The 22,981-nt window shown below is 45.0% G+C and overlaps 1 protein-coding gene across 1 annotated transcript; it reads left to right on the top strand.

Moving 5' to 3' along the window:
• The first annotated feature begins 2,789 nt into the window (after positions 1 to 2,789).
• Positions 2,790 to 21,033, top strand: HEXA (hexosaminidase subunit alpha). Its single transcript, XM_081337626.1, has 14 exons — positions 2,790 to 3,305; positions 5,579 to 5,671; positions 6,661 to 6,726; positions 6,816 to 6,862; positions 9,941 to 10,051; positions 11,432 to 11,533; positions 12,933 to 13,065; positions 13,669 to 13,849; positions 15,144 to 15,230; positions 15,650 to 15,722; positions 16,697 to 16,877; positions 17,669 to 17,759; positions 19,729 to 19,833; positions 20,868 to 21,033. The coding sequence occupies exons 1-14, from the start codon at positions 2,933 to 2,935 to the stop codon at positions 20,923 to 20,925; spliced, it is 1,701 nt and encodes a 566-aa protein (XP_081193752.1). The 5' UTR covers positions 2,790 to 2,932; the 3' UTR covers positions 20,926 to 21,033.
• Positions 21,034 to 22,981: the final 1,948 nt, after the last annotated feature.

The raw sequence follows: 22,981 nt of genomic DNA, 5'->3' as shown, positions 1-22,981 counted from the left end.
AAAAAATTACATCAATCTCTGAAAAAAAGTAAAAACCCCAATTAAAATAATTAAAATTAAAATTCTCAGCCTGGGCCAGAGAGCTCGAAGAGCCAGGTCTTCAGGTCCCGGTGGAATGGAGGTGGTGGGGGGCAGTCCTGAGCTCCACGGGCAGCTGGTTCCAGAGGGCAGGCACACCCACTGAGAAGGCTCTCCCCCCTGGGTGTTATCCTCTGGCAATCTTACTGACGGCACCCTGAGCAGACTCTCCCTGTGGGAGCGCACTGGACGAGCGCCTGTGAGTATACCCATGCAAACTGACTTTCACATTTTGGCACATGAACCAAGTCCTGAGTTCGAAGATCAAACACTATATCGCTCAGTCATTGGGTCGCTGCTGTATATTAGTAGTTGGACTAGACCCGACATTGCACTTAGTGTTAATCTTTTATCACGACTCGTAGGCAAGGCAAAACAGTTTCATTGGACATGTGTTAAAAAGTTATTGAGGTATCTAAAACACACCAAAGACATGAAGTTGTTGTTGGAACCCACACATACTGATTATGCAGAGTTATGTTGTTATGCAGATTCAGATTGGGCGAGTGATAAGAAGTCACGGAAAAGTACATCAGGTTACATGATGTTCTTAAATGGATGTCCTGTTTACTGGCATGTGCGTAAACAGAATTTTGTTTCTTGTTCCTCTACAGAAGCTGAGTATGCTTGTGTGTCTGATGCATGCAATTCTTTAACCTGGTTTGATGCTTTAGTCACAGATATCTGGACACATCCGATTCGACCGATCACAGTGATGGAAGATAATGAATCTGTGGTTTATATTTCTGAAACACGTTTTACAGGTTCAAGGCCCAGACACATTGACATCCGATATCAAAACATAAGGCAACTGGTTAAACAAGGTTTTGTGACATTACAGTATGTGCCTACACGTGATCAAATCGCTGACATGCTGAACAAACCACTTCCTACAGCCCAGCATGAGTATCTGCGTGAGAAGATGTGCCTTACTTGAGTCTTCACTTTGCTGACGAAAGAAGGGGAATGTCACTGCACGTTTTTTTTGTTCGTCAGAAAAGTTCATTTCTAACTGTACATTTTCCCCTGCTCTCTGCACCTGTTGTGATAACTTATCTGGTAACCATAGTGAATCCCATATGACTGGTTATGTTATGGTTTCAGTCTGCTTAGTGCGCATGTCTAGACAAAGTTCCCAGTGTTTATCTTTATTGTTTTATTCCCTTTGCTGCTACTGACTGTTACGTTAGGATGTAGTGAGCTAGCTCTCTTTATAATACATATTTAGTTTTTATATTTAGTTTTTATATTTTTGTAAGTAAAAGGTATTTAGTAAGATTATGTGTCGTGTTTTTATTGCCTTCCTGCATGCACATCATGCATTCTCTGAAGCACGGTCCTTCGCCCTCTACAAAGGTGATTTTTACCTTGACAGGGAACTTGATTAATATAATGATGATGATGATGATGATGATGATGTTGGAAGGGACCTTGGAGGTCATCAAGTCCAACCCCTGCTCAAGCAGGAAACCCTACACCATTTCAGACAAATGGCTGTCCAGTCTCTTCTTAAAAACTTCCAGTGTTGGAGCATTCACCGCTTCTGGAGGCAGGTTGTTCCACTGGTTAATTGTTCTCACTGTCAGGAAGTTTCTCCCTAGTTCTAGGTTGCTTCTCTCCTTGACTAGTTTCCATCCGTTGCTTCTTGTCCTGTTTTCAGGTGCTTTGGAGAAGAGCTTGACTCCCTCTTCTTTGGGGCAGCCCCTGAGATATTGGATGACTGCTATCATGTCCCCCCCCTGCTGCTTCTCTTCATTGAAGAAGTGAGAGAGGGAGGATAGGGTTAGGGTAGGATAGGATAGGATAGGATAGGGAGGGAGGGAGGAAAGAAAATGGAGAATAGAGAAAGAAGAAGGGAGGGACGGAGGGAGGGAGGGAGGAGAGGCAGGGAGGAGAAGATAGAGAGGGGAGAAGGAAGGAAAAATAGAGAAGGGAAAGGAAGGGAGGGAGGGAGGGGAAGACAGAAAGAAAAAGGGGAAAGGAAGGAAGGGAAGATAGAAAAGAAAGAAAGAAAGAAAGAAAGAAAGAGAAAGAAACAAAGAAACAAAGAAAAAAAAAGGAAAGAGAAAGAAAGAGAAAGGAAAGAAAGAAAGAAAGAAAGAAGAACAAAAGAAAGAAAGAAAGAAGAAAGAAAGAAAGAAAGAAAGAAAGAAAGAGAAAGAAAGAAAGAAAGAGAAAGAAAGAAAGAAAAGGAAAGAAAGAAAAAGGAAAGAAAGAAAGAAAGAAGAACGAAAGAAAGAAAGAAGAACGAAAGAAAGAAAGAAAGAAGAACAAACGAAAGAAAGAAAGAAAGAGAGAGAGAGAGAGAGAAAGAAAGAAAGAAAGAAAGAAAGAGAGAGAGAGAGAGAGAGAGAAAGAAAGAAAGAAAGAGAAAGAAAGAAAGAAAGAAAGAAAGAAAGAAAGAAAAAGAAAGAAAGAAAGAAAGAGAAAGAAAGATAGAAAGAAAGAAAAAAAGGAAAGAAAGAAAGAAAGAAAGAGAAAGGAAAGAAAGAAAGAAAGAAGAACAAAAGAAAGAAAGAAGAAAGAAAGAAAGAAAGAAAGAAGAACGAACGAAAGAAAGAAAGAAAGAAAGAGAAAGAAAGAAAGAGAGAGAGAGAGAAAGAAAGAAAGAAAGAAAGAAAGAAAGAAAGAAAGAAAATGGATGGATGGACATAGACAAGAAAGAAAGAAAGAAAGAAAGAAAATGGATGGATGGACATAGACAAGAAAGAAAGAAAGAAAGAAAGAAAGAAAGAAAGAAAGAAAGAAAGAAAGAAAGAAAGAAAGAAAGAAAGAAAGAAAGACGCAGGGAGCCAGACAGAGAGAGACCCTTCACCGGGCGGCACCCACCGCCCCCTCCACGCAGAATCTCCCCATGGGGCGTCGCCCGAAGCGGGGGGGGGGCGCAGAACGGTCCGCCTCTCATGTGATCCGGCCGCGTCACTTGCTCTCCGCGGCTTCCCTCCTGCCCTTCGCGTCTCCGAGCCAGGCAGCCGCGGATCCTGCACAGATGGCGGTCGCGGTGGGCGCGCTGCTCCTGCTCCTGGCCGCCGGCTTGGGCGCTGCCGTGTGGCCGCAGCCGCAGGCGCTGCGCCAGGACCCCCAGAGCCGCTGCCGGCTCAGCTCCCGCCAGTTCCGATTCGCCCACGCCAACCACTCGGCGGCGGAGCCCGGCTGCGAAGTGCTGGACGGGGCATTCCGACGTTACTGGCAACTGCTTTTCCCTCCTGGGTACAAGGAGAGAACAGGTCCGGCGGGGGGGGGGGAGAGAGCAGCGGATCAGGGAGGGAGGGAGGGGGAAGCAGCGGATCGGGGAGGGGGAGCGCATTTGCCCCCCCCTCTCTTTCCACGCTTTCTAATACGAGGCCGCGTTCACACGACCTACTCCCGCTGCGGAGCTTCGCTGGGGTTTTCGCTCGGAGGGCTTGGCTTGGGGTTTCCCCTGCAGCTGAATGAGGGGTTGAGGTCTTGTTGGAGGATCGGACAACAGTGGACTTCGGATTATACCTTTATGCGACCCCCCCCCCCCCCCGCAAATCTTTCCCTTCTGAAAGTTCCTGAAGCTGGACAAAAGTTCACGTGTAAGCTGTTCAGCCCAAACTCATTTAATCGAGGATGGCAGGGCAGCCTGGCTACTTCTAAAACAGGGGTCTTCAAACTTGGCCCTTTTATGACTTGTGGACTTCAACTCCCAGAATTCCTCAGCCAGCTGGCTGAGGAATTCTGGGAGTTGAAGTCCACAAGTCATAAAAGGGCCAAGTTTGAAGACCCCTGTTCTAAAACAAGCCAGAAAGTTGAATGCTTCAGATAAGATTAAGGGCAAATTCTGGTTTCTGCTGACTTGGAAATAAACCCACACCCAACAAATGAAAAGGTTGTGTACTATATCATGCTGGCTAAGGATTTCTGGGAGTTGAAGTCCACAAGTCATAAAACGGCCAAGTTTGAAGACCCCTGATTTAAGTTACATGGTCTTCTTATTGGCTTGGGGAATGATGGGAGTTGAAGTCCACGCTTCTTAATGTAGCCAAGGCTGAAAAATGCTGGTCTACAGAGACCAAATACTGGAAATAGTCTGGATGGTCAGGAGACGGCAGCTTTCAGGATCTTTTTGCTAGCAATAATAGTTATCCTGGATTTTTGCACTCGACATCCACTCACCCAAAATATTTCTGACTTTAGCTGGTTCCATAAGCAAAAAATTTCCTAATGGCAGAAGGAGGAAATAATAAAAGTGAGCTGTACATAGCTGGACATAGTTCCTCATAACTTCATTTTTCTAGCACATATGGCATTCTCTCCTAAAAGATGGAATCTATCTGAGTCTGCTGTCAGATTTTGCACCTATGTTCAAATTTTGCTTCCTGAGACAGGTTGTCTTTGGCTGTGACAGTAATTGAGCCAGGATTATACTTGTAAGTCATTGCTTGTCACAAATCAAGGCATCGTGGAACTGAATATAATTTTTCAACATTTTTTTCAACATTTTAACTGAATCAATTTCCCCTAATGCAGGGGTCTTCAAACTTGGCCCTTTTATGACTTGTGGACTTCAACTCCCAAAATTCCTTAGCCAGGCACACTGGCTGAGGAATTCTGGGAGTTGAAGTCCACAAGTCATAAAAGGGCCAAGTTTGAAGACCCCTGCCTTAATGGGTGGGTTTTGGTTTTGTTTGTTTGTTTTTAACCAGAAAGCAGAAGCAAATGCTTAAAGCCAGCTAAAAAAAATGTTGCAAGTTGTAGTCATACAACTGCAGGATGCTGCAAAACAGCCGCAAAGGTGAGCCGGTTGCCAAGCGCAAAATGCAATCGTGTTACGCACAAGGTTGTGTAAATTCAGAAAGAAGTTGTTAGTAGCTTTTGTGGGTCTGTTGTAACTTTGAATGGTTTGTTCAATAACCAGTTGTAAGTTGAGAACCACCTGTAGACCCCACTTATCGTGCTGGGCTAAAGTAGAGACTTGACTGCATATAAGAACGGAACCCTTCACACAACAGTGATTGCCCAGTGCAGTGCAAAAGCAGAGATGCTTGTAGGTCAGTTCTCTAGGTTTATATTAGGGGTCTTCAAACCTGGCCCTTTTATGACTTGTGGACTTCAACTCCCAGAATTCCTCAGTCAAGCATGCTGGCTGAGGAATTTTGGGAGTTGAAGTCCACAAGTCATAAAAGGGTCAAGTTTGAAGAACCCTGGTTTATTATATTCTTGCTTCTTCCTTCCACCCTCTTGACAGACAACGTGGTTGTGATATCTTTACAAAGCAGCCCCCTCTTCCCTTACCAGCCTCAGCCCCCTTTACACCAATGTCAAGCCTTCAAGGTAGACGGTTTAAAACTGGTGGTGTTTTTTTTTAAAAAAAGATTTTTAATGTTTTTAAATTTTCTTTTTCTTTAAGAGCTTCAGGATTGTTTTGTTAAAAAAACCTCATTTATTTATTTATTTTTTGGGGGGGAGGAAAGAAGCTTAGTGCAACTTGTATTCAGAGAGATTCCCATGCTTAATTTCCCATTTTGTATTGTAGGGAGCAACATGGAGGATCTGTGTCCTAATCTTCTTGTCTCCGTGAGCCAAGCAGGATGCAGTGACTATCCCACCCTTGAATCTCCAGAGGACTGTAAGAGAACGGCATCTGATGGTTGGGTTGCCAACATTGAGCTTATGGTCAGCAGGGCGCCCTTAAGACAAACCTCAACCCCTCCTGGCTGTCATCTACCCTTTTATTTTCAAAGCCAGGAATATTCTTACCTAAGGGTGGGCAACGTGGGGTTAGTTGGAGAAGACATCTTTAATACTCACTTCAACCCATTTGCTATCATGTTTTACTGATCTTATTGTAGTTTCCTGGGTTCATTTCCTTGAACCGCCCAGAATCTTTGGGAGAGGGGCAGCACACAAGTTTAATGCAGAATAAAACATTTTAAAATATATTTTCTAATGTTATAGAATTATTATTAATCTGGAGAGAGAAAAAAGAGAAAACTCATGGGTTGTCCCCAGATGGGCGCAGCCCCATCCTTAATTCTTACCCCCCAGTATTTTTTTTTATTTATTTTTTAATTCCATTTATATCCCGCCCTTCTCCAAAGACTCAGGGCGGCTTACAAGCTTAGCAGTAGCCTTCATTCTATGTATATGCCTGCTTATTAGGGCTTTCGCCCCCCCCAAGCGGCATTGACCCCCTCTTCTTTGTGGCAGCCCCCTCAAATACTGGAATACTGCTATCATGTTACCCCTAGTCCTTCTTTTCTCTAGACTAGCCATAACCAGTTCCTGCAACTGTTCATCGTATGTTTGAGTCTCGTGGCCTTTAATCATCTTAGTTCCTCTTCTCTGCACTTTTTCCGAAGTCTCAACATCTTTTTTATGATGTGGGGACCAAAACTCAACCTCTTGTAAACTACTGCAGGCCGTCCAGATCTTAGGGGAGGTTCCCAATTTTAGTCTTGTGTTCCCAAAAGCAGTTCCCAAAACAATCCCTGAACTGACACATTCTCACTCCTAATAAAAAGATGATGTCAGCCATTTGCTTTGTGGAAAGCCAACTTCTAAGCTTTAAAATTGTTAACTACTGCTTTTTTGTTGTTGTTCCCCAAATAAACTCAGATAAGCTCAGCGTTTCGGTGGATCTGATGCTTCTCACAGCCACCAACGTCTGGGGTGCCCTCAGAGGTAAGGCGGGCACCACTTTTCCATCGCTGTCTTCGTAGTTCAGTATTCTTGACTTGGCCCAACTGATGTGGTTCTGCCTTGTTGCATAGGATTGGAGACCTTCAGCCAGCTTGCCTGGAGGGACGAAGATGGCACAGTGAGTAGGGGACATTAGGGTGGGGTTTACAATTCCTGTTCTGTGGTTAATTGCTTTGCTTGGGTGTGACTGTCTGTGTGGAGCGACAGCACCTATTGTGGTTTGCCAGTGGAGCAGTGTGGGGCCTACTTAATACACCATATTTAATTAAAGTCATGGATTAGTGCTATCCTGTCATGGACTTCAACTCCCAGAATTCCTGAGCCAGCTGGCTCAGGAATCCTAGGAGTTGAAGTCCATGAGTCATAAAAGAGCCGAGGTTGCTATAGGAGAAGACCTTTTGCCTCCCTGAAATGATGTGTATCCAACATATAACTCAATCTTTTTTTATTATTATTACGTTTATATCCCGCCCTTCTCCGAAGACTCAGGGCGGCTTACAAGCTTAGCAGTAGCCTTCATTCTATGTATATGTCTGCTTATTAGGGCTTTCACACACACCCCAAGCGGCATTATTACAAAGTCAGCTTAATTGCCCCCAACAATCTGGGTCCTCATTTTACCTACCTCGGAAGGATGGAAGGCTGAGTCGACCTTGAGCCTGGTGGGACTCGAACCTGCACTAATTGCAGGCAGCTGGTGTTACTTAAGGAGGCATTAGCCCACTGCTCCACCAAGGCTCTTGCAATATAACTCAATCTGCTCAATCCTTTTAACTATTACAACAGTTTGATCTGCAGCTGTTCTAAGTAAGTTGTTCCCTGTTTGTTGAGGGAACAATATAAGGCACAATAAGATGTTGCATAATAAGATGCATATATTAACGGAGAAAAGCAGGCATGGCTTCACCCTGGCTTATCCAGTTGTTAATGTTTTAAGGGCACAAAATAGGGCTTCCTTGTAATCTTTAATTAGGCAGTTAGATCATCTTTCCACACAGAATCTTTTTGTTAAAAAGACTCTATAATTGGAGTAAATTGGCTTACTTTGGTGGAAGAGTACAGTTCTGTGGGAATTGTTGCATCAGTTTGGGAGTACAGTTCGTCTCGCACAGACCTGTCGAACTCAAGGCCCGCGGGCCAGATACGCAGCCTGTGACGTGTTTAGATCTGGTCCGCAAGCAGACTAGTAGGAGGAGTTGATTGAGTAATTACCTCCTCGCTTCTTCTGGTGTCTTGTCAATGGCAGCCGTGCTAGAAGAGGAGGGGCAGCGGGAGCCTCTACAGCGCATGGAGCTGTGGTAGCGGTAACCGCTGCATGGATCTGTGATGACTCACAGCAGCCAGGTGGGCATGGCTGGGTAAGCCTGGCTGGGTAGTTGCAACTGTCCTAGTTCTACTGACTTGAGACGGCTGGGTCGGCCCAGAAGAAGTTGCTCCAGCTAACTTGATGTGGAGACCTCGCTTCCTCAAACTGCTGTCACTCAAGCCCATACATGCGCGCATACACACACACACACACACACACACACACACACAAAGCCCACATTCCAAGTTTGGGAACTTTTAACCACAGAGGAAGCAGAGGTCCTTCTCCCCACGCCCAAGCATGATTGGCAGCTTGCCAGCTCAGGTGTGGATCAAAGTCCTTGCAGTTGGAATGGTGCATGCGTGCGTGCGTGCAGCACGTCAAAGGAGACATTCTCCCAAGTTCAGACATCCGAGCATTGGTGTTTCCCTGTCCGGTTCCCCCTCCTGGCAAAGTAGGAGAGGCAGAGGGCAATGCTATTGTGCGTAGGAGCACGAAGTCAAACTTCTGCCTTGACAAATCTCTGGAGAAGAAGAAGAGGAGGCAGGGAATCCTTTTGAGAAAGATGCTGCCGTGCTGGGGCAGCTTTCCCTCGTGCAGCTCCCCACCACTCCTCCTCCTCCTCCTCTCCAGAAATCTTTCTAATTCAACCAAGAACTTTGGCGTGCTGCGTGCATGCACACACCATTCCAAGCTTGGAGACTTTTATCCACGTCTGAAATGGCAAGCTGCCAATCATGCCCAGGCGTGGGGAGAAGGACCTCTGCTTCCTGTCTGGTTAAAAGTCCCCAAACTTGGAATGTGGAGTGTGTGTGCGTGCGCACCCAGCCGTGCCTACCTAGTCACAGCAACCCAGCCGTGACCACCCAGCCATGCCCACCTGGCCCTTTGAAGGCAACCATAATGCTGATGCGGCCCTCAGTGAAATTGACTCCCCTGATCTATTCCATTTCTTGGAAATGGGGAAAAAATAGCAACCAGCTGGCTGAGAAAATATCTACCGACCACTCACATCCTGGACATAAGCTGTTTCAACTTCTCCCCTCAGGATTAAAGTAAACATACTAGGTGCTAAACAGCTAGTTCCCACAGCACTGTCTTAGGTCTAAGGATATTTACTCATGTAGTAGGCATTGCAATTATCCCTCTCATCTTCTCATCTCTCATCTTTTCTACTATCTTCTCCTATTGGTATCTTATGATTTATCACTTAACGATTGCAACCATGATTTATGACCTGTTACTTGTTTATTATGTACACTGTGAACTTATGCACTGGAGACAAATTCCTTGTGTGTCCAATCATACTTGGCCAATAAAGACTCCTATCCTATCCTGTCCTGTCCTATCCTATCCTGTCCTATCCTGTCCTGTCCTATCTTGTCCTATCCTATCCTGTCCTGTCCTGTCCTATCCTGTCCTGTCCTGTCCTGTCCTATCCTATCCTATCCTATCCTATCCTGTCCTGTCCTGTCCTGTCCTGTCCTGTCCTGTCCTGTCCTGTCCTGTCCTGTCCTGTCCTATCATATCTTGTCCTGTCCTATCCTATCCTATCCTATCCTATCCTATCCTATCCTATCCTATCCTATCCTATCCTATCCTATCCTATCCTATCCTATCCGAAGCTTAATCTAATTCAAGCTGTCACTTAGAACTCACTTTGTTAGCTGTTACTTTGTTCTCCAAAGGACTTTCCAGCTTAACCTGGGGGACAGGGAAAATTGTGTGGCATCTAAGTTTCTCGTAAATCCTAGACCTGAATATTTGAGGAGCTTGTTTAGTCCTCCAAATGGATGGCCTGATTTTTCACTCCCATTGGAGAAGGCAAGTTCCCTGGGAGACATCTATGCTGGGCATTGGGTCAACTGTGCTATCTTCTCCTTTATATAGTTCTACCTCAACAAGACAGATGTGGTTGATTTCCCTCGCTTCCCTCACCGAGGTCTGCTGCTTGACACATCTCGCCATTATCTGCCTCTGAGAGTCATCTTGGAGACCCTGGTAGGTGAATCTGGAAGCAATCGAGAAGATCCTAAGAGATCTTACATCATTTGCCCCCAGAGCTGAGGATGGCCCCTGACCTTTGGTCCTTCCGCTGTGACCTGAAGACATGGATATTCCAACAATCGGGCCTGGACTGACTGTAGTTTTAAATTTGGTTTTACTGGGTCTATTGTTGTGTATTTACTTCATTTTTTAAATTTTGTATTTTATGTTTTTAACTTTTTATTGTTGTGAGCCGCCCTGAGTCCTTAGGGAGAAGGTCGGCATATAAATTGAATAAATTCAAACTCAAATTCAAATCTTGGCCACACTGCAGCAGCTCTTGGCATGGTTCCCCACTGAGATGGTTCCCCATTGAGCAGGCTGTTATATTGGCTGACTTAATTCTTTTTTTTTTATCACCACCAGCATATTGCCTCCATGAACCTTGGGGGGGGGAATCTTACGAAGTTTCCCTCTTAGGCTTAGGTGGCACCACGTTGTCGTTACGAGGAAGTGTCCTCATGTCTGCACTTGAAATAGGAGGTTTGGTAGGACAGCCAGTGTGGTGTAGTTGTTTAGCGTTGGACTCCATTCAGCCGTGGAGAATGGGGAATCCTGGAAGTTGAAGTCGACCCACCTTGAAGTTGCTGAGGTTGAGAAACACGGCTCTACAGTATAAGAAAACAGCTGTGCAGAGCAATAATTCAGGGCAAAGATTTAATGGGTGAAGAAGACTTCTTAGGAGTAACCGCATTCAGAATTTTTCTTTTTTTTTAAAAAAATGTTTTATTGATTTTTAACATAGACCTTAACATTTAGCAAACATCGTGTTGTCTGGGTTAATGTTTAAAAAACAATAACAGTTTCTATAATTCTATAGTCCATATGAGAGCTTTACTTGATTTCTTCTTCTTCCAATAATATTCTCTTTTTGCCAACCTTAAATTAATAAAATTCTTATTTAAATAAATGACAATTAAATATAAACATTTTTATCATGTTTCTGCAAGTAATAACCACATCAATATAAAGCTTCTTTTTTTCATTGGTCATCTTGATTGCCTCATCATAAGTCCTGTTGACATGCTTATTCAAATTTGTTTTCCCCACAATATTCAAAAGATCCTTACTGGTTAAGACAGGGGTAGGCAACCGTGGCTCTTTTATGACTCGTGGACTTCAGCCAGCTGTGCCGGCTCAGGAATTCTGGGAGTTGAAGTCCACGAGTCATAAAAGAGCCAAGGTTGCCTACCCCTGGGTTAAGACATTCAGAAGTCCTGAATGGTCCCTGTGGGTTTTCTGAGCCACAGATGAATCCTTGGTCCGTCTCACAACGGTTGCTAACGAATGTCCCACCGAGCAGCAAGTTTTCCTAACCTTTTTTCGTTTCCTCAGGATGTCATGGCGTACAGCAAATTTAACGTGTTCCACTGGCACATTGTGGACGACCCGTCGTTCCCATTTGAAAGCATGGTGTTCCCAGATCTCAGCCTGAAGGTGAGCAGTCCCATCTCTCACTGAGTCTCTGCCATTTAGTCGGCAATGGGACTTGAGGGAATTTCCGCAGAGCTTTGAAGCCCCCGTCCCTCTCTTTGACGTGACAGCAGTGGGTGAAAAAGAGCATCTTGGCTGAAATGGGGGATGTCTTCACTCTGCAGCGTTCTTCTCCCAATGGAAGCTGAAGAGGGTTTTCTTAGGCCCTCTGGATTTTGGTTTTCAAGTCTCCATGCTGCTTTCTAGGCGTGTGAGATAACGCTGATGCGGCATGCAAGCAGTATTTGACCTTATTTTCTAGAAAAGATTTCTAGATCAAGGGAAGCAGGTGGCATAGACTTACGAATTTCTCACCCTCTGTCGCATGCTAGCTGAAAGAGCCTGGGTTGATTTGAGGGCCAGCAAGATTTATAATCTTTGATCAGAGTGAGATCTCAGCCAGCAGCAGCTCTTGAATGATAATAATAAAGTTGGAAGGGACCTTGGAGGTCATCTAGTCCAACCCCCTGCTCAGGTATAGGGATACCATTTCAGGCAAGTGGCTGTCCAGTCTCTTCTTAAAAACTTCCAGTGTTGGAGCATTCACCACTTCTGGAGGCAGGTTGTTCCACTGATTAATTGTTCTAACTGTCAGGAAGTTTCTCCTTAGTTCTAGGTTGCTTCTCTCCTTGACTAGTTTCCATTCGTTGCTTCTTGTCTGGCCTTCTGGTGCTTTGGTGAAGAGCTTGACTCCCTCTTCTTTGGGGCAGCCCCTGAGATATTGGAACCCTGCTATCATGTCACCCCTCGTCCTTCTCTTCATCAGACTAGACATTCTTTGAGAGCCACAGTTCTTCCCTCGAAATAAGATTTGAAGGCAGTAGCTCCTTCACTCCACCTTGACCTACCATTCAATTGAACCTTTGAGATATATGTGTGTGTGTGTGTGTGTGTGTGTGTGTGTGTGTATGTATGTATATACATATATACATACATATACATATACATACATATACACATACACACACACACACACACACACACACACATATTTGGACGCGGTGGCTCAGTGGGTTAGGATGCTGAGCTTGTCGATCAGAAGGTCGGCAGTTTGGCGGGACGAATCCCAAGTGCCGCGTAGCAGAGTGAGCGCCTGTTACTCGTCCCAGCTTCTGCCAACCTAGCAGTTCGAAAGCACGTAAAAATGCAAGTAGAAAAATAGGGACCACTACGGTGGGAAGGTAACAGCGTTCTGTGCGCCTTTGGCGTCTAGTCATGCCGGCCACATGACCACGGAGACGTCCTCGGACAAGTGCTGGCTCTTCGGCTTTGAAACGGAGATGAGCACCGGCCCCTAGAGTCGGAAACGACTAGCACGCGTGTGCGGGGGAACCTTTACCTTTATTTATATATTTATATTTAGGGATCCTATAACTCAGCCACTCACGTATACACTGCTAGAGATGTGAAGATGGTGATTGAATATGCCCGGTTGCGTGGGATTCGAGTCATTCCAGAATTTGACACTCCTGGACACACACTCTCTTGGGGACCAGGTAAGAAGTCTCTTGCGATGAGAAAACACGATCTCGGATTTCTTTGAACATGCATTGGTGCTAAGTTAGAATCTGAACAGACACGTGTATAACTTGAAAAGCGGTGTTGAAATTGCTCACCAGGAGGGAATATTCAAGGCCTATAAAACAAGATTGTTGCCTGCATTTTTGGTTGAAAAAAGAGGGAGAGGGCAAAGCTGGGTATTATTTAAATATGGCCATCTGGATTAGCCATTTCCAACCTTCGAAATGAGCTGGGTTGAAAATACCCTGAGAAGTTGTTAGGCTAAAGCAGTGTTCCTGAACCTTGGCCATTTTAAGATGCATGGACTTTTAACTCCCAGAATTCCCCAGTCAGTGTGGCAGTAATGGGCAATTCTGGGAGTTGAAGTGCACATACCTGAAAGTTCACAAGATTGAGAAACACCGCCATAGACTAACACGTCTCTTTTCCTATAATATCTAATTGCACTTCGTGGTTGTGTGGATGTTCTGTTTGTTTATTCCCTTTTCCTTCCTTCCTTCCTTCCTTCCTTCCTTCCTTCCTTCCTTCCTTCCTTCCTTCCTTCCTTCCTTCCTTCCTCCTTTCCTTCCTTCTCCCAGGTGTCCCAGGCTTGTTGACTCCATGTTACACATCCACAAAACCCATTGGGACCTACGGGCCGGTCAACCCCATTCTTAACTCCACCTACCAATTCATGGCTTCGTTTTTTGCTGAAGTTAGTGCCATCTTCCCAGATTTCTACCTTCACCTGGGAGGAGATGAGGTGGATTTTACCTGCTGGTGGGTTTGTTTTTTCTCTTGGGGAATCTGGAAGGGGAAGGATGGAGAGAAGGCGAATATATGGAGGGGTGAAGGGAAGAGTGTAATGGCGATGAGATGGTGGATGACCTCTTGGGAGGGAACCAGCAAAGATTGATGGTCATAAACCATACATTAAAAACCTCCCCTGTTCACACCTATTGTGGCACTAAGATAGATCCTGATGTAAAAATAAGAACATGCTCCATGCAAGGATCTAGGTGTCCATGCTTCAGAGGAAGCTTCGTGTGTCAACAACTTACTTAGGTATATTCATCTGTAGCCCTAACCGCCTGGTGGCAAATTTCACTCCGTTGAATCATTGGAGTCAGGATGAACACAGCTCAGTTAAGAGACCATAGGAGTGGTGATGTGAATGTGTATTAGAGACCTGCTAGGTTCATTTTAAAAAGGGACGTGGTGGCTCAGTGGGTTAGGACGCTGAGCTTGTCGATCAGAAGGTTGGCAGTTTGGCGGGTCGAATCCCGAGTGCCGCGTAGCAGAGTGAGCGTGTTACTCGTCCCAGCTTCTGCCAACCTAGCAGTTCGAAAGCACGCAAAAATGCAAGTAGAAAAATAGGGACCGCTACGGTGGGAAGGTAACAGCGTTCCGTGCGCCTTTGGCGTCTAGTCATGCCGGCCACATGACCACGGAGACATCCTCGGACAAGCGCTGGCTCTTCGGCTTTGAAATGGAGATGAGCACTGGCCCCTAGAGTCGGAAACGACTAGCACGCATGTGCGGGGGAACCTTTACCTTTAGGTTCATTTTGGACCAAGGCCTCATTTGTCCTAGCGTTGATTTACTTAAGTAACCTTGGTTCTATCTTTGGCTGGCCTAAGTAACCTTGGTTCATTGAGTAAGCCACCATCGGCGGTAGTCACACAGCATTCTGTGTCACAAATCACAGGGGCTGAGTTCAAAAACTATGTTAAATTGTATCCTGAGGGTTGGAATCACGAGCAGACCAAATATTAGCGCGATCGATCCTGCTTTCATGTAGCTCAAGGGTGTCCAACCTTGGCTACTTTTAAAACTTCTGGACTTCAGCTCCCAGAATTCCCCAGCCATCCCTGCACCCTCTGGGAGCTGAAGTCCAAAAGTCTTGAAAGGGGACAAGGTTAGCCACTGCCCCTCTGGGACAGCTGGTGTCTTTATTAAGCGTGAGGATGCTTCTATTTTTATTCGGGATGGCCTACCAAAGAGTCCCTTGAAGCAGCAGACTTTGGAAAACTTGAGGATCCAACTTTGATCCAGCTCTTCTGTTTTCACACAGGAAGTCCAACCCAGACATCCAAGCGTTCATGCAGAAAATGCAATTTGGCCAAGACTATGCCAAATTAGAATCCTTCTACATTCAAAGGTAAAGTGATCTTTCCTCTCCATTGCTAAGTATTTGCTTAGGGCAAGGAAATAGGGCCATTCTCGCTCCCACAGGCCCTCCCCCAAAGGTTGTGCCCCACTTCCCATCCCTCTCAGCCAAGCCAAGGTGCAGATCCTGTTAAGTTCTCCAGACACAGCTTCTAGCTAGACCAGGGTAAGAATTGTGCTGGGAGGCTGTCTCGGTTCAGCTTCCTGTTTTTTCTTGTTTCTCTTGTCTTTTGGCCTCAAGTTGAACTCCCATCCCATGTCAGGAGACACTCCTGACTTCCTCGAGAGTTGCCAAATGAAGGCAGGGATTTTTTATTTATTTTTTAAAAAAAGAAGGGTTTGATGCAAGGAAATTGAAACACGGGCTTATGAGTCGTTTTCTCCATCACTTGGTTCTTCTCTTTGCTCCAGGCTGCTGGATATAGTCTCCTCTTACAAGAAAGGTTACATGGTGTGGCAAGAAGTGTTTGATAATGGTGTGAAGGTAAGGATTGTGCTAGGAGCGCTCAAGATGCCCTGCAGTAGGCCTTTAGGGTGCTTCTCTTCTCTCCCTCCCCGAATTGCTTCCTGCCTGTTAAAGTGGAAATGTATGGTTCTCGAATGATGACCACAGTTGCCACTGGACTTTGGGGCGTAAACTGCTGTCATGTTGAGGCACCACGTCACCAGACCAAATTGACTGTTTTTACGAGGGATGTTAAGCGAATCACGCATTTATAAGTCAAATTAGGCATTGGACGTTTGGCTGAAAAAAGTCTCAAATTGTGGTTTCGGGATGCTGCAGCCAATCATAAATGCGAACCAGTTGCTAGGTGTCCAAAATAGGGTCATTGAACCTCAGGTGTGTGTGTGGGGTGTGTGTGTGTGAGCATGCAACATTTTACAATGCCTGGAAGCGCTTTACCACAAAGCACCTTTTCCGGGGCTGTCTTAAATCCAAACCATCATGAAATGACTGGTCATACGCCAAGGACTTACTCGTCCACCTGGGTCTGTTCGTGGGTATCTCCCTCCTTTTCTGCTCAGCCTAGCAACCGCTTGAGATGGGTTAAACTCAGAGAGAGGGAAAGCCAGTAAGTCACCCCCGTGGTGTATGTGGTCAGTTGATATTTTGCCAGGTGCAAAAGAATCGGGACTGCACGTTAAGTTGCAACACAGAAGATTTATGCAAACCAGCACCCAAGAATCTGTCAACAAATGGTCAGCACTAAATTGGCACTTAGATAAGGGTCAACAGAATTCACAGGTAGGCTGGACTTAGGTCGTTTGTGGCAATGTAAGGATTCTAAGCTGATGGCTCTTTTAACTCCACCTTCCAGCTCAGCCTATTTTTCTCCTACGGTACCCCTCCCAGGAATGTCAATATTGGAGCCCACATATCCTTTGCTATGCACATGCACCTCCTGTAGGTGCCTCTTCCTGGACCTCGGTCCCTGATCCATTCTCTGTTTTGCCCAGGTGAACCCTGATACAGTCATACACGTGTGGAAACAAAACCCCGTCACCTTTCAAGAGGAGATGTCTCGTGTCACGCAGGCTGGTTTCCGGACCCTGCTGTCCTCCCCTTGGTACTTGAACGTCATCTCTTACGGGCAGGATTGGTTGACGGCATATCGGGTGGAGCCTCTGGCCTTCAAAGGTGAGTTTTTGCCCCGTGTGGCCCTATCAACATATAGTACAATAGTAAGAATAATGCACGTAGGGAGCCAGTTTGGTCTAGTGGTTAAGGCGCCAGGCTAGAAAGTAGGAGACTCCGAGTTCTAGTCCTGCCTTAGGCATGATATCTAGCCAGGTAAATTTGGGCCATTCACCAGGTGATGGTGAGTTGTAGTCCTTCATTAGGCGTGAAAGCCAGCTGCGTGACTTTGGGCCAATCACCAGGAGACAGAGAGTTCTAGTCCTGCCTTAGGCATGAAATCCAGCTGGGTAAATTTGGGCCAGTCACTAGGAGACTGTGAGTTCTAGTCCCCCCTTAGGCGTGAAAGTCAGCTGGGTGATTTTGGGCCAATCACCAGGAGACAGAGAGTTCTAGTCCTGCCTTAGGCATGAAATCCAGCTAGGTAAATTTGGGCCAGTCACTAGGAGACTGTGAGTTCTAGTCCCTCCTTAGGCATGAAAGCCAGCTGGGTGACTTTGGGCCAATCACCAGGAGACAGTGAGTTCTAGTCGTGCCTTAGGTATGAAATCCAACTAGGTAAATTTGGGCCAATCACCAGGAGACGATGAGTTCTAGTTCTGCCTTAGGAATGAAAACCAATGGGGTGACTTTGTGCCAGTCCCTCTCTCTCAGCTCAGTCTATCTCACAGGTTTCTTTGGGTTGGGGGGGGAGAGAAGAGGAAGGTGTGTTGGTTATGTTTGCCACCTTGAGCTATTTGTAAAATTAATACAAGTTGGATAGGATATAAAGTAAGTACATTCTTGTCCAACAGGCAGCGCAGAACAAAAAAAGCTGGTTATTGGTGGAGAAGCCTGTATGTGGGGCGAATATGTGGATGCAACAAATTTAACCCCAAGACTGTGGTAAGAGACTGGGTCTACTATAGAGAGCGTCCTCTCGTATGGTATTGTGGTTTGGTATGCTGGTCTGACAGCCGCGGTTAGGAAAGTATTACAGAGGGTGGTGAGCACAGCACAAGACATCGTGGGCTGTCCCCTGACATCACTGGATGACATTGCCAGGGGTCGCTGCCTTGGAAGAGTGAGGAAAATTCTCAGGGACGACTCACACCCTGGACAGTATTTCTTTACTCTCCTACCATCCGGTAGGAAATATAGGAGTATAGCTAGCCGCACCAACAGGCTGAAGAACAGCTTTTATCCGTGGGCTGTTAGGCTTTTGAACGAGAAATAACTTGAGTGAATTTTATGCAGAATTGACTTGGGAGGCCGGTGTGTGGTGTAGTTGGTTCACATGGTATAGTAAGATGGAGGGTTTGTTGTCACTGTATGTTAGCACAAAGGGAGGCTCAGCTAATCTCAATGTATACATAGTTGTACTTTGACAATAAAGATTCATTCATTCGTGTTTGCCTTGCTAAGCTGCACGTTGTCTTGGGAAAGTGCCAGTCCCCTTCGAGGTAGACTAGACTAAAAAAACCAAAATGACGAATTCTGCTACGACTTTCATTACTGAGCCACAGCGACAGAATCTGGCAAAGCCAAAGACTTCTTCCCCTCTCCTTCCTTTTCTCTTCAGAGGAACCCGGGCAGGTTTCCTTGAGACGCTTTCTCAAGTTACATTTCCGGCGCCAGACTCAATTTCCCTTACCTGACTTTTTCTGTGAGTTGGGCCTCTTCCTCCTGCTTCTCAAGATTTTTTTTTTTTTTTTTTTACAGCCCGTGACCGATTGCAAACGAATCCAGTTGTGCAAAAAATAAAAATAAAAAATGTTTCTGTAGAAACGTTAGCCTGCCTCCCGCCACAAGCTCAGTGCGTTCCTCTTCCGTTCTTCTGATGCTCACAGGTGTCAGCTGGAGATGGAAACATGTTTAGTGGCTTGGCGCAGGAACTCAAATACGACTATCCTATAGTAGCTTTTGGTCCCAGGATGTCTGCAGGAAGGGTAGGCAACTAAAAGGGCAACTATGGCCCTCTTGGCGTCTGCATGCAAATAATTCACATTATGCCCTAGTCTGCTTCCTTTGTGCAACCACACCATGACCCTTGGACCATCGTATTGACGTCCTCTGGCTTTTCCTGGACATCGGCATGCCGATTGTTGATTTAGCGGTAATACAATTGGATGTTGCAAACAAACAGCGTTACTTGTAATTGAATTCTAACCTTTGTTATGGGAACAGATATGTAGAACGGAACAGAACAGAACAGAACAATAGAACAGAAGAATAGAATAGAATAGAATAGAATAGAATAGAATAGAATAGAATAGAATAGAATAGAATAGAATAGAATAGAATAGAATAGAATAACAGAGCTGGAAGGGACCTTGGAGGTCATCTAGTCCAACCCCCTGCTCAGGCAGGAAACCCTATACCATATCAGACTAATGGCTGTTGGCAGTCTCTTCTTAAAAACTTCCAGGGTTGGAACATTCACCATTTCTGGAGGCAGGTTGTTCCACTGGTTAATTGTCCTCACTGTCAGGAAGTTTCTCCTTAGTTCTAGGTTGCTTCTCTCCCTGATTAGTTTCCATCCGTTGCTTCTTGTCCTGCCTTCAGGGTTTTGGAGAATAGCTTGACTCCCTCTTCTTTGGGGCAGCCCCTGAGATATTGGAACGCTGCTATCATGTCACCCCCCTCGTCCTTCTCTTCATTAAAGTACTAGACATACCCAATTCCAGCAGCCGTTCCTTATATGTTTTAGCCTCCGGTCCCCTGATCATCTTCGTTGCTCTTCTCTGTAGTCTTTCCAGAGTTTCAACATTAATTTGTGAGCCATTAATTTGTGAGCTGTCTATGAAGGCTTTGTGTTCAGTTAAAGTAGCCTACAAACTCTCCAAATTGAGCAAAACCTCTGTATCTCCTCCAGGCCCAGAGCTGGGGCTGTTGCTGAGCGTTTGTGGAGCAACGAGACAGTTCGAAACCAGCAAGACGCTTATGCCCGCTTGTCACATTTCCGATGCACCTTGCTCAGGTAACGCCCTTCTTCCTCCTCTGTCTCCAAGCTCTACTGGGCCACATAAATCATTGCGATGGTTGTAATTTATTCCAGCATCTCATCGCCCATGACTGGACACAGGTAGTCCTGAACTTACATCCACAACGGCGCCCCAAATTTTGTTTGCGAAGCAAGACATTTGGGAAGTGGATTTTGCTCCATTTTGTGACCTTTCTTGCCACGCTTGTTAAGTGAACCACCCCATTGTGAAGTGAGTCACACGGTTGTCAGGCGCATCTGGCTTCCCCATTGATTTTGCTTGTTAGAAAGTCGCAAAAGGGGAATCGTGTGACACACACACACACACACACACACACACACACACACGGGACACTGCAACCGTCATAAATACGAGTCAGTTGCCAAGTGTCCGAATTTTGATCACGCAACCGTGCGGATGCTGCAACGGTGGTAAGTGTGAAAAACGGTCCTAAGTCACTTTTTTTCCCCGTTGTAACTTTGTAACTTCCGTTGTAACTTTGAACGGTCGCTAAATCAAAGTCCAGGAGTTCCTGTACTTCTGAAAAATTCATCTTTCTTGGCTGATGCCATGTATCAGTTGTCCTCTGTTCCATTTTGCTGCTGTACCAAAGACACTTGCTAATCTAGCAACGGATGTCATCCTTCCCCAATCTAGAAACCGCTTAAATATAAAGTGTTGGTTGAAAATTATAGGGGTTTTTCAGACCTGAGTTACACCATCTTTTTCTAGCTAAGATCTGCAGTTGGGTTCAGCTAGCACCCCACAGGTCAGACTCCCCAAATTAATGGGCAGAATCGGGAGAGGAAGTAAATTTTCCCAGTTATTGTTCATGTAAGTTTAAATAAACTGAAATAGGGATGACCTAATTATTCTCCAGCAGTTTGGCCCTTCAGTTGCTTTAACAATACAGTTGGGTTATCGTTCTGGCAAAACAGGTGGATAAATCTGTCACTCTGTCTCTGCTTTTAAAAGCTGCTAAACTCTTCCCTCAACAATATCTTCTAACAATACTTTTTTTTTTCCCCAGGCGAGGTATCCAGGCTGAACCCCTTTTTACAGGATATTGTGAATATGATGCACTTTGATTTTACAATCACCTCGTTCTTCCCCCCCTCCCCCCAAATATCTGTACTCTTAATATGTGCAGGGAGAATCTTTTTTAAAAAACAAAACAAAACAAATATTTCAATAAATCACTTCCCTATTATTTGAAACCTTTTTTTAGAAGAAGAATATGTATGTTTGTGTGTATATATGTACAGTATATATATATATATATATATATATATATATATATATATATACATACGCATACATAAATACATGTGTATGTATATACGTGTGTATATATAGTTATGTGTGTGTGTGTTTGTATGTGTGTGTGTGATATATATGTATGTATTATGTATGTATTAGTATGTATGTATGAATTAAATAAATTTGGATTGCTGACAAAGAATTAAAGGGAGACTGATATAGCTATTTCAAGCTTCTTTGCTCTCATCAGTCATCCACACCCTTCTGAGATTTGAACCTGGGCTGCTTTGCATGTTAGGCAGTTGTTTTAACCTCTAGGCCACAGGCTCTTTCTCACTTTGTCAGCTGCAATAGGGAGGGAAGAGACGAGGGGAGGAGATATGTCTTGAGTGTTTTGAGCACTCGCCCATATTTGGGTCGACAAGGTGCTCAAAACACTCAAGACATATATATATATATAATATATATATATATATATATATATATATATATATATATATATATATATATATATATATATATATATATACACACACACACACACATACACATCACATCTTATGTAATAAAAAGAACATCTGAGGGGGATGCAAAGCTTAGGTTTTCCTAAAGCTGCTGTTTGCCGAAATCCAAAGGGGGGGGCAGAAACATTCTTCTAAAGAAACGTAAACATTGGAAAGAATCTCCAGGTAAGAGCTGGATCTGTTTAGCAGCCATGGGATTGTTAGACACAAAGAATCAGGACCCTTTGTAAGGTCGCAGCATATATGATTTATTGACGCTTCTACACAAGACTCTGGTCAACTAATAGCGCTAAATTGACACTAGATAAGGGTCAACAGAATTCAAGGGGTGTGTGTGGTGGACTTGGATTGTGGCAATGTGTGGATGCTAAGCTGACGACACCTTTAACTCCACCTTCCAGCCCAGCCTGTTCTTCTCCTACAGTATTCCTCCCAGTAACCATTGGGCATTGGAGCAACGCAATGACTCACAGCTGATGACACATTTTAACTCCTCTCAGCTCTGCCTACCCTTTTCTATGGGAATAATGAGAGAGAGCTTGGCAGGCGTGGGAGAACGAGAACGAAGCGAGGTCTTGGGGGGCTATTTTCTCAACCCAATGATCTATTATGGCGATGGCAAACCTTTTAAGCTCAGTGTGTCAAAAATTGGGAAAATGCCTTTCTTTTTATTATTCTGCTGGCATGAATACATGTACACATACATACACGCACAAAAGAGAAACAATTCGTTGTATGTTTATTTTTTTAAAAAAAATCAGCCCACGTTTGTGATTCCCCAGGATTTGCCTTCAGAGGTAGTTTCTTTTCTGTCGATGGGACCCCCACAGCCCACCTGAAGCTGCTGCTGTGGGTCTCACGAGGTCGTTGTGGGTTGCTCTTGAAGCAGCTTCGGAGAAGGTTTTCCCGCCACTTCTGTGTCCTGAGAATACCGTACAAAAGCCGAGCCCATCCTTGGGTGATTTTTCGGAAGCTCCGGAGGCCATGCAACTCTCGTGCGACTTCCAGAAAATCTGGGGCATATCACGGGACCACATCTAGACCTAGACCACATCACCACCAGATGGATCTGTTGTTGTTAGTTGCGAAGTCGTGTCCGACCCATCGCGACCCCATGGACAACGTTCCTCCAGGCCTTCCTGAGCTCTACCACCTTCTGGAGTCCATTTAAGCTCACGCCTACTGCTTCAGTGACTCCATCCAGCCACCTCATTCTCTGTCGTCCCCTTCTTCTCTTGCCCTCCATCTTTCCCAGCATGAGGCTCTTCTCCAGTGAGTCCTTCCTTCTCGTTAGGTCACCAGAGTATTTGAGTTTCAACTTCAGGATCTGGCCTTCTAAAGAGCAGTCATGGATCTGTAG

Source organism: Vipera berus (assembly GCF_964194415.1).
Source record: "Vipera berus genome assembly, chromosome: 12".
Classification (NCBI taxonomy): domain Eukaryota; kingdom Metazoa; phylum Chordata; class Lepidosauria; order Squamata; family Viperidae; genus Vipera; species Vipera berus.
This window is presented reverse-complemented; position numbering and strand designations above follow the sequence as displayed.

What these genes read in the sequence shown, in the direction of transcription:
- HEXA (XM_081337626.1), top strand. Translation starts at nt 2,933, where the DNA reads ATGGGGCGTCGCCCGAAGCGGGGGGGGGGCGCAGAACGGTCCGCCTCT. An exon ending in GAGTCATCTTGGAGACCCTG is followed by an intron (nt 10,052 to 11,431) that starts GTAGGTGAATCT and finishes TCGTTTCCTCAG; the next exon opens with GATGTCATGGCGTACAGCAA. An exon ending in TTCCGATGCACCTTGCTCAG is followed by an intron (nt 19,834 to 20,867) that starts GTAACGCCCTTC and finishes TTTTTTCCCCAG; the next exon opens with GCGAGGTATCCAGGCTGAAC.